Source organism: Pagrus major, chromosome 17 (assembly GCF_040436345.1).
Source record: "Pagrus major chromosome 17, Pma_NU_1.0".
In the NCBI taxonomy this organism is placed as follows: domain Eukaryota; kingdom Metazoa; phylum Chordata; class Actinopteri; order Spariformes; family Sparidae; genus Pagrus; species Pagrus major.
In genome coordinates, this window is record NC_133231.1 from 25,814,584 (window position 1) to 25,828,848 (window position 14,265).

Below are 14,265 nucleotides of genomic sequence, written 5' to 3' on the forward strand. Positions count from 1 at the left end.
TAATCAGTCTGATTTAAATCTTCAACTGATTTAAACTGAAGTAAAAAAAACAAAAACTTGCAATGCAATGCTGATTGAACTGCACTTGGAATGAAGGTTTTCTTCTTCAGTTTTCCAATCATTACACCACTTAAATGATTTTTTTCTGAATTCATTTCACGTTTGAGGTGAGTGCGCGAGCAAGGAGTGTGTCCAAAGACTGATATGATTAGAAAAGTATATCTGTGATTATCTAAAGGAAAATTTCAGTGAGCTAAGGATGCAAAATTGTAGTTTTATCACATCATAAAAGTTAAAGACATGCTTTAATGACTCGAGAAATGAATACTTGTTAATACTTTCAACAGCATTTTGGAAATGTGAGAATAGTGAAAATAATAATCTTTATTTTTCAAGAACAAAATAATAATACAAGGGTTTCTGGCTTGTTTCTGCATGTACCTCAAGCCATTAATAACAATACTAAGCCATGTAAAAAGCTTATAATTCAGCTTCACACTGGTTTAAGACATTCTTTCAAGCTTTCTTTAGGGGCCTTTCTATGTAATTATATGTGTATCAGAGAATACTGATCCCTGTAAACCTGATATTAATAGCTTTTAACTAATCCATGCTTCATCTCTATCTTTAAGCCAATTTATGTCACACCCGGCACTCAGTTCAGAATAAAATCACAAAATAAGTGAGTGAATATTTGTCCAAAAATGGTTTATTTGACAGCTTAGAAAGAAAACATAGCAAATAAACATAATGCATTTTAATCAGGCAGACATTCTTATCAAGGTTTCCCTAATCCTTTGTATTTAATGCATTTTACTCCTCTGATTGGATTCAAAATGTTCAATTTTCTGCTCAACTCTTCTCGGCATGCCTGAACTAAAATTGCAAATGAATGAATCATCCGTGGGACCGGTTGGTAATGGAATCATTTCAGCAGTTGTACACTCAGACTACCTGCTGACAAATTAAGTGGACTTTCATAACAGACCATTAGATGAGTCATAAGGGAGGGCAAACAGTTAAAAACTCATACGAGTTATTAGTTTCAACACCATGATTATAAATACAGACTCCCCCGCCCCACACACACGCTCACTCACTCACACATAGATATATGCATGTACACAGAATGTTACAGTTGTCCATAATGACCTGGATCATAGGATGTTTTTTTTTCTAGGCACAGCTTCGATCAGGTTTCCACTATGATGCTGCCACTTGGGTTAATGGTTCCTCCAGGTACTGCACCAGAGCTTCTGCCTACAAACACATCACACACACAGCAGTGTTAACAAAGGCTGTATTCAAAGTGAATGGATCAGTTTGAGCCATTGCCTCATGCGCTAATATGTCACTGGCAAATCATTTTTAAGTCATTTTTAAGCAAAAATGCCAAATATTTTATCCTTTTTCATTCTCAAATGTGAGTATTTGCTGCTTTTCCTTGTCTTACATCAGAGTAAATGTTTCATCAGACAAAACAAGATATCTGATGACATCATCTTAGTCCCTACAAATTGTGCATTATGATGTTTTATAAACCAAATGATTAATCACTTAATTGAGAAAATAATCAGCAGAAAGACATTGTTAGTTACAGCCACAGTAAAGTAAACTGGTACTTCCGTATCGTTGAATGCAGTTGTGTCCACTTCAAGTAATTTTCAAACAGCACTTAAGGCTTAGCCATTTGGGATTGAGTCAGTATATCACAATGCCAGCTGGGTTGAAGCTTCTCAATCGCATGCACTTTAAAAAATTTAACTGAAATCAACCACATCAAGGAGCAAAAGGTGTGAACGCTGTTATTTTTTCAGTCAGTCGTTCAAACTGTGACTTAAATATTCTGTCTTGAATGCTTGGGGGATTCCCACACATTACATGGGCAATTAAATTCAATGTTTACCTACTTACAGACTCATCAAGATGTACCCTGTGAATGTAAATTAATCAAGACATTCTGCCAAAGTGAAACAGCTGCGAATTAAATTATCCATGCTGCAGAAACATTATGAAATCGTACCTGCATGTAAAATGATGGGAGAAGACCTTGCTTACATTGATCATAAAGTGTGTTGGAGATTTGAGGCTCGCAAAGAATAAGAATATAGAATAATAAGAACCTGTCGCCTGCATATTTTTCTCTATCCTGTTCACTTGTTGCTGCATGTAATCTCAATAATTCCCGTTCCTCTCATATAATATTTAAAACTGATCTGCTGTCTGAAAATGTCAAAATCTATATACAAACAGCAGCTAGCAGTGCGTCGCCAACCTTGACTGAATAAATTACACTCAAATCCATTCCAGTAGTGAAAGGTGGCACCTTCTCTTTTGTCATCTTATTAACTCTGGTAAATGCCAAATTCATTCTTTGTTGACTATAACATGGTGGAGGTCAGGGACCTTCAGCAAAGCTTGAAAAGGTGGTCTAACTCAGAATATACAGATGACCTTGGCGAGTACAGCAAACTACAGCTAATGTGTAAAATACCATGCAAGTGTGCGCAGGACACTGGAATGAGAAGTTAAAACTCTCACCTTGGCTTTAAGCATCCCAAAGCCCACTGTCTCTTTGGCGTACATACACAGTAGTAGGTTGGCTACACGGGTGATGGCCACTCTTCCTTCCTGCGAGACAAAATGGGAGAGAAAGTGACGAAACTGTCCCCCATCATAACTGAAAAACAACTGCAGCGGCTTTGGACGACCTGCACTTCTTACCATACAGTCCATGAGTATGAATTTGAGTTTGTCTTCGTTAAAGGCTTGGTGGCCGTTCTTGTCGTAGGCCGCCCAGATGTTGCTGGCGATGGCGGCTGTCACTCGTGCGTCAGTGTCTCCGTAACCAGAGTAAGCCAGAAGAGAACCTTCATTATTCAGTAAGCTGCGGAAAATATAACGTTGAATGTTTCAGTATCCAGCGGATGAACAACTGAAATGATTTTAGAATACGCTGTAGGCACATGGATTTACTTAAGCTATCGCTGACATTGTTGGAAATATCTACAGCTAAGGCCAGAGATGTAGTGGAACACATTAGTACCAATCTAATCATAGTATATGAAGTAAGGTGAGGCCACAGCTGTGTTGTCTGTTGTTTGGAGCTCTGACGAAGAAAACATGTTGGATTTTTTTATTTTTTATTATTTGCCTTTAGTCCTCTATTAAAGGCTTTTTCTTCCTAGTTTGACATTTTTCGTGTATTTGTTGTGCCTGGATTGTCTTCTTGTAGAGCTGCAATAATTTATAATTTTGTTGTCGACTAGTCAAATTATTTTGATAATTAATTAATCAGTTTGGGTAGTTTTTCAAGGGAGAAAAAAAATAGTAATTTTCTGGCTTCTTTACTCCGCTATAACTATAACTTTGCATTGTGGACAAAACCTCAGAACATTTGAAGACGACATCTCCGGCTCTGAGAAACACCGAACGACATTTTTCACCATTTTCATTTTTGTGATGCAAATTTTAAGCAAATCCTTTAATCAACAGTCCGCTGCCTTAACAATCAATTATTGGCTAGTATGTTGGACGTTTGTCCATTAGAAAACCTTCTTAACAAGGAGGTTATAAGTTAAAAGAACAGATAAAGTAAGAACTTAGTTACTTGAGCGATACTAAACTAAATAACACAAAGTAATGATGTCATTTTAATTGCAGGGCTCCCATCAGTCACTATTCATTAACTAGTCCAACAAAATCCAACACAAATTGAGGCTACTAAATGGCTAAAATGTACTTATATCAGTTTGTATAGAATGTCTTTTCACATTTAATTTTTAAAAAAAGATTTACTTGTACTTAAATTAACATGAAACTTTCCTACATTGGACTATTGGCTGGATAAATCAGGGAAACTAGAGATAACTATAAAGTGCATTTTTCCAGAACTTTCTGACATTTAATACTCAAAAAGGTTGCAATATTTGGCAGATTAATCGACAGTGATAATAACTTAACGTTCATTAGTAACAGCTCTAAATGTCAGATTATTAAGGGCTTGCAAACTACATGTAAATGTCTTATTGTCATTAGCAGTCACTGTAAAAGATGCACTGGATGATGTTTTTGTTATTAGCCTACCTGTAACGTTGCCGGAGCATTCAGCAGCTTGATTATCTGTTACTTCTGATATTTCACAGTTTCTTTACTTTTCCTCATATGTCAAAAACTCACCGTTGTAACAGCTACAACAACAAACTGTATAATATTAGTCAACAAACACACTAGCTCCTGACCCAAGTAGCATCTCGCTAGCATGCTGCTAGCTAGCTGAATGTACTCACAGTGTGCTCTGGACTCCGTTTGTGTTCGCCTGGCTGAGCACCTGCGTCAGCGCCTTCGGTCGTAACATTACTACTTACTAATTAAAGATTAATGGTGTAAAAAAAACGAGTTTTAAACGACTAAACAACAGCCTTAAAACTGTCAAAAACTACTCATCAACAAACAGTCAAGTCAGGTGACGAGTGATGTTTACTTCCCTTTCCGGCTGCCTTCTCAAGGCATTGTGGGAATTGTAGGCATCGAGCTCGTCCTGAAAAACTCGGTTGATGAAAGGATAATGTTTTTATATTCTGATTCACTTTCATATTTATTATGTTTGGATAAATGTGCAAGTATATTTACTTAAGACAGGTGCTGAGTATTTCACTTTTTTGAGGACTTATCAGGTTTCATCCTCTAAATTTCATATTAAAGGTGCACTCTGTAGTTTTGGAAGACAACTACACAGTGGCCCTTTAATATTTATAGTACAAGTTATTCAGCCTCAGATCACATTTTACACTGAAAGACAAAAGAAAATACAATTAAAAAAGGAGCAATAACAACAAATAGATAATTTTACTCTTTAATATTTAAAAGAGTTGTGAACTTACATTTGATAAAGGCACAGTACAGACTATACAGTTCCTTGAATAATATTTGTGAAAAGGAAATTTCGATTAAGGTTTAAATTAAACATTACACAGCTAGCCAACGTAAATTATTCACATTCACACATATTTAGAATAGACAAGACACAAATTGCAAATAATTTATTAGATTAAAAAAAACATTTTTCTTTTTTTTTGGCTACTTATCTGTTCATATTCAGATATACAACAATAGATTTCACAGGTCATTTTACAACATACTGCAGAACCCAACATGGTGTTCAGACACTACATTGCTTGTATGTAAATTCATAACAGTGTTATTGTAAAAGGGGTTTGATATATCTGTGATCACTTTTAGAAACAATAATGGTTAATTAATCACAGGGTCACTTCATAGAGATCATTTTATAGTTTAGAACAAAGAATCCAAATGGGTCCAAGTTTATTTACTTTTACACTGTTAGTAGACAGGAAATCAACTTGAACAACATGGTCTGTATGAAGGGCGGCCGATATGAATAAAATCTTCTATAAATGTGTCATTTTTAAGGATATATTTTTATGCTGGGACTTCCATTGTAGAACAATTTATAGATCAAACCAATCAGATGGAAACAACTGTTTCTGCTAATTCTGTCAATGGAAATCTGATATTAGTAAGTAATTAATTAATTAATGGGATATCTACTATTTGAAAAGTCTCTAAACTCTCACTCTGTATGATGTCACACTGTCCTACTGTCATCCACACACACACACACACATTATCGTCTTGGTCCTACAACCTGAAAACTTTTGCTTTCACTTCCTCTTAAAACATTTAGGCAGCAGTGTCACACCAACGAGATTCAGTACAGTTTTTTGGGGGGGGAGACAGAACGGGTCCAGAAGCTGTCAGAGTAAGAAAACTTAAATGAGGAGATAACTTAAATAAATACCAGTCAACCAGGCAAAAAGATGAAGAAAAAACAGAAGTTGGTTCTCCAGATAGAGAGTGTAGAAGACAACCACCCAACCTACTGCAACAACACCTCTTTATCTTACTACCTGAACACAGTCTGTTAGAATTAAATAATGTGAAAATAAGTAACTATTAAAAGTTAATTTCTTGGTAACATCATGTAGACATCCAGTGAATGAGCCCTTGACATGTCAGAAATCATCTCCGGCTGCACTGACTGGAGTAGCTCAGTGGTCGTGGCAGTGAGTCCTAATGTCAGTTCATAGTCGCATTGAACCAATTCTGATAGAAACGTTCTTCCTCTACCTCCCTGTTCATTCTTCCTACGAGTTACAGATCAGGAGAAGAGATTACAAATGACTAGAATACAACTGAGTCTATCTGGGTGTCAGGTCAGACTCAGGACTGTGTTTGTTTTCATCCTTTTAAAAATCTTCCATGCCAGTCCCCACTTCCACCAGTCCTCCACCCTCAACTGCAGAATGAACTGAGTGAGTTAGGCCAGCAGTCTCTCAATGGCGGCGTTGACATCCCCTCCCGTGGCGATAAGGGCCTGCAGGTTGGCTTCGCGGTTAATGAAGCCCATGGCGTTGAGCTGGTCGAGCTGCTGCTGGAAACGAACCTCCGGCGTCTGAAGCTGTGAGGAGAGAGACAACGAATGAGTTTAGAAACTGATTTTTTGTACAGAGGTGGGGCTCTTTTTGGTGAGTGAAGAAGATTTTTATAAACCAGCTGATGCTGACCGCAAATTCTGAAACCTTTTAAAATTTCTTCAGAAAATGTTGCCTTTTCTAGTTTAGCTATATCATCACATGAATGTTATTTAAAGCAGTGAGAGTTAAAAGCCACATTCATCTATAATGCCAAACAAATAGCATCAAATCATCTTATGGTCTCAATGAAAAACAACCCCAACAAAGTTATTATACATTCTGCTAGTCTTGTTGTGAAAGTAGTTAGACCTGTTGAATTGTTGCTTTGACTTTGACAAAAATTAAAAACAAAAATTCACAAATTAAGGCAATGAGACGAAACATACTGATGGGCCGCCGCCTGCAAACATCTGTAACATCTGCTGCATGAGCTGCTGCTGAGAGGGACTGGATTGTGTTGCCGTGGCACTGGGGGGAGGGTTCACTGGAGGGACGCTTCCCCCGGTGGCTGGAGGAACTGTGAGACCTCCAGGAGGTCTAGAGAGCGGGAAGAAATGATGATGTCAAAAATTCAGACCAACTGTAGTAATTCACAAGAACTTTAGTTAAATATATTGTGACTTCAAATGAGCACAAATAACACTTGACAACAGTTGAACATATTTCATACAGATATTCTGTTTCTTTCAATGGATTAGCCTTCAACAAAATATATACAAGCATCATAACAGATACAAGATATGTGAATTAGGGAGGGATGCAGTTCTTTTTACAGCTCTTCTTTGTGATTTGTTCTGGTGAAATGGGTAGATTCCTTACATCTTGTTAACTGCTCCCTTTAACACTTTGAAAAATAGTACATCCAAAATTTGAATGGCTTATTCTCAGCTTTTGTATCCTTTTTCTTTGCACAACTGAAGAAATTCTGATTAATTTTGAGTGGACCACCAGATTACACAGGTTAAAATGTTTGATTGAGAGCAGATAGTTGGTACCTGGACATGAATCCCGGGGCTTCTGTCTGTAACGTCTGCAGGCCCTGCTGGATCTGTGTGAGGGCCTGCATGACTCTGGGGTTGGTCAACATTGACAGTGTGTCAGGATTCTGCATCTGCAAAGACAAATATCACAAAAATAAACTCTGTTACTCTTTTTATCTTGTGAACACAAGATACCAATTTAGATAGTCCTTATAAATTCTCCATAGAGCAGTGTAAACCCAGAGGATGCTCTCAGGGTTACTGGGCGCCCAGTCCTGGTAACACATCATCTCTTGCCTCATTACTGGATACCTTACCAACTCTACAGTCTCTCGAGGGAAAAGAGGATTCAAGTAACAAAAACACAAGCAGAAGCAAGAGGCAACCTTCTGACTGGAATGATGGACGTCAGCATGGATCCTCAAGCTTGCTGGGACATTGTTGGCAACTCACAGTCAGCAAATTATAAAAAATAACAACATTTTCTACATCGCTGACAGGTGCAAGCAAATGGCCAGGGACAGCCGGCCTCAAAATCCCAGCAGGAGAAGAAGAGACAAAACCAATAATTTTGGGTCCTTACAATGGCCAGTGAACAAAGAACTGCTACGTCAGAACATAAATCCAGGCAGAAAAGGTGAAAGCTGAAAAGGAGTGGCTGATGGTAAGGGATAGGATAACTGTGGTGTAAAGAACACAGTTGCAAACTCCCTTACATATCTTCACTGATCTGAAGACATCACCATAGAATCTGGGAAAATATGGAGGGTAACTTTCACCATTATCTGACATTTTACTACTAATTTTACTACTAAAAACACATAAGAAAAGCTGCAGCCTACAGACTTTACCTGTCTTTTGGCCTGACTAACGATTTTAGGCACTTGTTATCTCTGCTTAGCCATATAACATGTTCTCAACACTTTTCTTCCTCAAGCACTTACGGAATAGGTAATCAGGGTATTTCTGGTTTTATCAACTGGTTACAAAATGTAACCATCATACTATGTATCTTTCAACCCTTTATTTTTAAATGCACTCCTTTTTGACTTGCTGTATTGTATAATATCTATAACTTTGTTTGGGGGAACACTTGTATCACAACATAGATTCTAGAGAGTCGGTTGTGCATGTACTCAAGATGCAATATGGACATGAACAGTAGAAACAGTGTGGCGCCAGTATGGGGATTTGACAGGGTGAAGAGTCAGTGAGCACGTCAGCGGCAGGGACTACAAGGGGGGCACCAAGTTAATGTGTGCCATCTAGTGGTATCCTCCAATAACATGCGCAGTAAATAGACAAATATTTGAAAAATAATGTTCATGACGCAGCCGGTTGTCTACAAGAACGTGTGATTCGAAAGCAAGTTTATCTCCAGCCTATGGGTTCTGCCAAACTATTGCAACTTACAGCACAAGACTTTCACTTGGTAAGTAGATATCTATCAGTGCCAGCTCTTTGGGATTGACACCCTTGAAGACTTTGCACTGACCTGCCTCATGAGCTCAGGGTTGTTGAACATGCGGGAGATGTCCGGGTTCTGTTCCATGAGCTGCTGCATCTGGGGATTGCCTGCAAACATCTGTCTCATCAGGTCTGGGTTGGACATCATGTTCTGGACCAGCGGGTTCCCCATGACCTGCGACAGCATCTGCGGATCAGACATCAGCTGACTCTGCACCTGCTGCTGCATCTCCATGAAGTTGGATGAGCGCATGCCCTGACCTAACAGACCAGACAGGTCACCCAGTCCACCAAGTCCACCAAGTCCACCCAGTCCAGCGAGTCCACCTAGTCCACCAAGTCCACCGAGCCCACCGAGTCCACCTGAAGAGGAGGGAAGGAGTAAAGATGCAGATTAGTTCCCAAGTATGTGTTGACCGAAAACTCCCAGGTTTTTTTAAAAGATATTTTACTATATAATTTAAGTGTGTTGGTCATTCCAAATGCATGTGCTCCCAACCAAATTAATTATTTTTAATTGGTGACTGATTGGTATATCCGTCTTTTGCCGACTGTCCCTCTTGGCAATAATTCCACATCCATAATATGTGCGATCAGAATCAGAAAAATCAAACTCACTGCAGTGCAAAAAAACAACTAAATTAAAAACTGTTTACATCCGTACTCATTGCATTAGCAGGCTGTGTTGGTGTCTGACTCGTGCCATCTCCTGTTCTGTCTGCTACAGTGGCACTGGAGCTGCTGCTGCTGCTGGTACTCTGAGGCGCTGCAGAACTGGAACTGGCCTGAGAAGAACTGCTACCTGTTGATCTTTAGAGAGAAAACATCAATTAAGACTCTCACAGGATTTGACCTTTGCTTCTTAACCTACACACATCTCATGAATTGTACTTACTTTGGGGCAGTCTTGATAACAAGATGAATAGTCAACCCGTCTTTGATACCATGCTGGTTTAAAGTGTCACCGTCCTTCAGAATCTTTCCGGCAAATATCAACACCAGCTGGTCCAGACTGGCCTGGAACTTTTTGGACACCTCCTGTTTAAACTGGACAAATGAGACAAGAGCAAAGGCAGATTAACAACCGGGCAAAATGAGCAACTGCCCAGAGTAGGGTTACAACGGTATGAGATTTTCACTGTATGATAACTGTCTTAGAAATATCATGGTGTAACTCTATCACAGTATTACACAATAATTATTATTACCAGTTACAATGACCCTTAAGGAAATGAAAAGGTAAAGTTTTTTTTGGTTGAAGTGGCGCTTTATTATAATTTCACCAAAAATGATGTCCTGACTGACATGAAACTCGACCTAACTTGAAATATTTGTAGTAACACTAATACGCAACCAATTTTCATATCATGATACTGTGAAACTGGAATTGTTACCACCGCTGTCCAGAGATGCCCAAAAGATAAAGGTTCACTGTATACCAGCGGGGGTTTTTGGTAATTTGAGTAGTAGGTTTTAAAACCTTACTTATCTCAGTTTCTGCTGTATGCATATGGTGCATTTTCTTAAATAAAGCTGGATTTGATCAAATTACCAGTGTTATAAAAAATAAAAAAAAGTCATACTTGAGTAAAAGTAAAGATATCGTGATAAATTATTACTTTGGTAAAAGTGAAAGTCACCGTACGAATGGTAAAGTATCTAATATTAAATGTACTTAAGTACAGAAACAAATTTTCTGGCGATACAGTAAGTATCAAAAGTACAAGTAAAAGTAAAATTATACATATTTACATGTATGTTATAATACTCTTGGTCAACTGATTATTGGTCTGTCCCATTATCAGATCCAATTTTTTTTGCCTTTGTGTGATTATATTACAGATCAGTGTGAATAAATCCATTTAAAATGTGCTTCTTTGGCGCTGATGCAGCATGTAATCTGCAAAGTAACTAGTAACTAAAGTTATCAAATAAGTGTAGTGTAAGTGTAAAGTCCAGGTATAAAGTAGGAGGTACTCAAGTAAAGTAAAAGTACCTCAAAATTGTACTTAGGCACTGTACTTGAGTAGATATGCTTAGTTACATTACATCACTGCTGTATACTGGGGTACACTGACTATCTGGCTGGCCAATTATCAGATCAGATATTGAGCATTTTTCTTATTATCAGAATCAGTGTTCTTTTAAAATCCAATTGTTGGTAAAATATTTTAAAGTGTGCTACTTTGGCTCTGATGCAGCATGTAATCTGCAAAGTAATTAGTATATAAAATCATCGAAAGAAAATGAGAATAAAGCACAATATTTGCCTCCAAAATGTAGCGAAGTGGAAGTATAAAGTAACAGAAAATGGAAACACTCAAGTAAAGTGCAAGTACCTACATATTATCATACTTACTTACATTTCATTACTGTAAGAGAACAGTGACATACAGCAGAGTCAGATGCACTGAAGGTGGGAGACTGGTTGGTTTCAGTCCCCATGCAAAATATAATGAAACTACAGGGTGGACTTGTGAGGGGGCTTTTCAGAGGCAAGCAGCCGAGACCAGGCTCGACATTTAGTCTTCAAGGCCCCCGATCGGGTTAATGTACAGGCGGAGCTGGTCGGTTAACAGGGTAAAAGTAAATAGGTCAGCGGATAGTTTCACAGACTTGTATCAAAGAGTGGCTGATCACTATCGGCACTTCGATTTGCTTAGTAATGTTGGTCAACTTCACCCCACCCAGTTCAACTATCAGAGACCTGTCACTCTGAACGGTGGACACATAATGGAAGATAACGCTATGTTGTTATCGCTTTAGGTCAAACTGAACAAACAGTAATTTCACTGCGGTTTAACGTCAGAATTAAGCAATTAGTTGACGTCAGTGTCGAGTTTAAATGTCCTTGTTCCACAGCTGCGAAGCTAACGTTAGCTCTGATAAGCTAACTTCCGTGGTCACACAGGTGTCTACCGACTTCGGAAATAATGGACAGAAACGTTGATCTCACATCGGGCACACATTTTATTATTGCGGACGGACAGTAGACAACTATGTCACTACGAAAATACCACTGATAACACAATCCGCTGTCGGACAACTGTAAGAAATCAGCGTTTCGACCTTTCCCCTAAACTTCGCGAGCGGACGCTTCTTGAACGTAGCATGATTTCCGCTGCCAGAAGATGCTGAAAAAAGGGTCAGTAAACGCACCTGAGCGACAGAAGAATCCTCTGAAATCGTGATTTCTTCTTTTCCGTTTGGTGTTTTGACGGTGACCACCATCATAGATCCTCCAGGAGGAGCATTTTCATCTACGTTGGCTTCCCCAGTTTCCACCATCATAGATCCTCCAGGAGGAGCATTTTCATCTACGTTGGCTTCCCCAGTTTGGTCCGTACAGCTCTTCTCCGCCATCTTTGTTGCTACTTCTTCTTCGTTGGTACATCCGCTCGGTAGAGTTTAGTTGACGAGCTGCTGCCATCTATCGTTCGTTAGTTAAAGTGTTAAGGAGTGATGACGCTTCCCCAGTATATTAAAGACAATTATTTTTTGTATAGCAAGTTTTCTGAAGTTGTACGTTTGAACATATAATAATAATTATATTATAATTAATAATTTCTAATTAAATATGCACAAACTTTGCGATTTTTATTAGTATTTTTTATCAAAAATAAACGTTTCAGCATTTCTTTCAACAGCTTCCAGGTCATGTGACCCATTCACTTTGAATCAAGCCGAAATGTCATCATTGACTGGTTGAATGTGACACACCTCGTTGTATTGGATTTGAGTGCTTTTTCTGATTTTTATTAATATTTTTTAATAAAATTCAGCATTTTTGTCACTAGGTTCAGTATATAGTCAACATTTCTTTCAATGGCTTCCAGGTCATGTGACCCATTCACTTTGAATCAAGCCAAAATGTCACCCTTGACTGGTTTAATGAGATACACCTTGTTGTATTGGATTTTTGTGCTTTTTCTGAATTTTATTCAAATTTGTAATAAAAAATCCTATTGTTTTCAATAGTTTCCAGGTCATGTGACCCATTGACTCAAAATCAATGCTGAAATGTCTTCCTATACACTCCTCTTTTTGTGCTTATGCTCGTGTCTTTGTTTGACTCGTCTGCAAAACCTCCAGCGCCTTTCTGTTCTGCTTCCTGCTCCACCTGCTCATCTGAGTTCATCCACGCTGTCTCCAGCCAACCCTGCCTGCCTGCCTGCCAGCCAGCCTGGTCATCTCATCCGCATTTCCCTCAAAGAGAACTCTGTTGCAAAATAAAATCCTTACTCTCTGACTTCCTGCCTCTGATCTCTGCATTTGGGTCTTAAGAAAACCCCACCTTAACAAAATCACCATTTTTCATGAAAAATTGGCTGTTTTTTTCAATAGGTTCTAGGTCATTTGACCGATTGGCTCAAAATCAATGGAGAAATGTCTTCCTTTAGTGGTTGAATGAGACACACCTTTTTTATTGAATATAAGTGGAATTTCTGTTTTTTGATGACTAATTTAAAGAAAAATCACCATTTTTAGTGATTACAACAACGTTTTTATCAATGGATTCCAGGTCATTTGAGCCATCGACTCAAAATCAATGACAAGATGTCTTGTTATACAGGTTGAATGAGACACAGCAGTTTTTATTGGATTTAAGTGGAATTTCTATTTTACATGAATGTTTTAAAGAAAAATCAACCATTTTTCATGAAAACGTCCGCCCATTTTTTCAATAGCTTCCAGGTCTTTGGACCGATTGACTCGAAATCGCTCCCAAATGTGCTCCTATACCGGCTGAACGAGACACAGCAGTCCCCACCGGATTCCGGTGGAATTTGTATTTTTGGCGAATATTTTAGTGAAAAGGGACAGTGTTTCAGGAGACTGGCTTAAGGCTGGGGTTAGGGTTAGGGTTAGGGTTAGGGTTATGGGGCTAGGGTTAGGGTTAGGGTGGTTCCGCTTGGCCGATTGACTCCAAATTGACCACAAATGTCGGCGGTGCTGGCGGGAAGAAAAAAAAGCAGTTTTTATTGGATTCCGGTGGAATTTGTATTTTTGGTGAATATTTTAAAGGAAAAAGTGGCCATTTTTCATGAAAACCTCGGGCCATTTCTTCAATAGCTTCCAGGTCTTTGGACCGATTGACTCGAAATCGCTCCCAAATGTGCTCCTATACCGGCTGAACGAGACACAGCAGTCCCCACCGGATTCCGGTGGAATTTGTATTTTTGGCGAATATTTTAGTGAAAAGGGACAGTGTTTCAGGAGACTGGCTTAAGGCTGGGGTTAGGGTTAGGGTTAGGGTTAGGGTTAGGGTTAGGGTTATGGGGCTAGGGTTAGGGTTAGGGTGGTTCCGCTTGGCCGATTGA

At 38.8% G+C, this 14,265-nt stretch overlaps 2 protein-coding genes across 2 annotated transcripts; both read right to left on the reverse strand.

Moving 5' to 3' along the window:
* Nucleotides 1-691: 691 nt before the first annotated feature.
* Nucleotides 692-4,502, reverse strand: lamtor2 (late endosomal/lysosomal adaptor, MAPK and MTOR activator 2). Its single transcript, XM_073486138.1, has 4 exons — nucleotides 4,290-4,502; nucleotides 2,725-2,887; nucleotides 2,542-2,631; nucleotides 692-1,260 (listed from the first exon to the last, which is right to left on the reverse strand). Exons 1-4 carry the CDS (start codon nucleotides 4,355-4,357, stop codon nucleotides 1,204-1,206), a joined length of 378 nt encoding a protein of 125 aa, XP_073342239.1. The 5' UTR covers nucleotides 4,358-4,502; the 3' UTR covers nucleotides 692-1,203.
* A 525-nt stretch (nucleotides 4,503-5,027) lies between these two features.
* ubqln4 (ubiquilin 4) lies at nucleotides 5,028-12,219 on the reverse strand. The gene is made up of 7 exons (XM_073485948.1): nucleotides 12,104-12,219; nucleotides 9,840-9,991; nucleotides 9,609-9,754; nucleotides 8,973-9,307; nucleotides 7,493-7,608; nucleotides 6,884-7,034; nucleotides 5,028-6,481 (listed from the first exon to the last, which is right to left on the reverse strand). Exons 1-7 carry the CDS (start codon nucleotides 12,176-12,178, stop codon nucleotides 6,341-6,343), a joined length of 1,116 nt encoding a protein of 371 aa, XP_073342049.1. The 5' UTR covers nucleotides 12,179-12,219; the 3' UTR covers nucleotides 5,028-6,340.
* Between the last annotated feature and the right edge of the window lie 2,046 nt (nucleotides 12,220-14,265).

Excerpts from the sequence above, each read along its gene's own strand:
- lamtor2 (XM_073486138.1), bottom strand. The coding sequence starts at position 4,357 with ATGTTACGACCGAAGGCGCTGACGCAGGTGCTCAGCCAGGCGAACACA. Across the intron at positions 2,888-4,289 it reads AACGGAGTCCAGAGCACACT|CTTACTGAATAATGAAGGTT; the intron begins GTGAGTACATTC and ends TATTTTCCGCAG. Across the intron at positions 1,261-2,541 it reads TTGGGATGCTTAAAGCCAAG|GCAGAAGCTCTGGTGCAGTA; the intron begins GTGAGAGTTTTA and ends ATGTGTTTGTAG.
- ubqln4 (XM_073485948.1), bottom strand. The coding sequence starts at position 12,178 with ATGATGGTGGTCACCGTCAAAACACCAAACGGAAAAGAAGAAATCACG. Across the intron at positions 9,308-9,608 it reads ACAGCCTGCTAATGCAATGA|GTGGACTCGGTGGGCTCGGT; the intron begins GTACGGATGTAA and ends CCTCCTCTTCAG. Across the intron at positions 7,609-8,972 it reads ACCCTGAGCTCATGAGGCAG|ATGCAGAATCCTGACACACT; the intron begins GTCAGTGCAAAG and ends TTGTCTTTGCAG.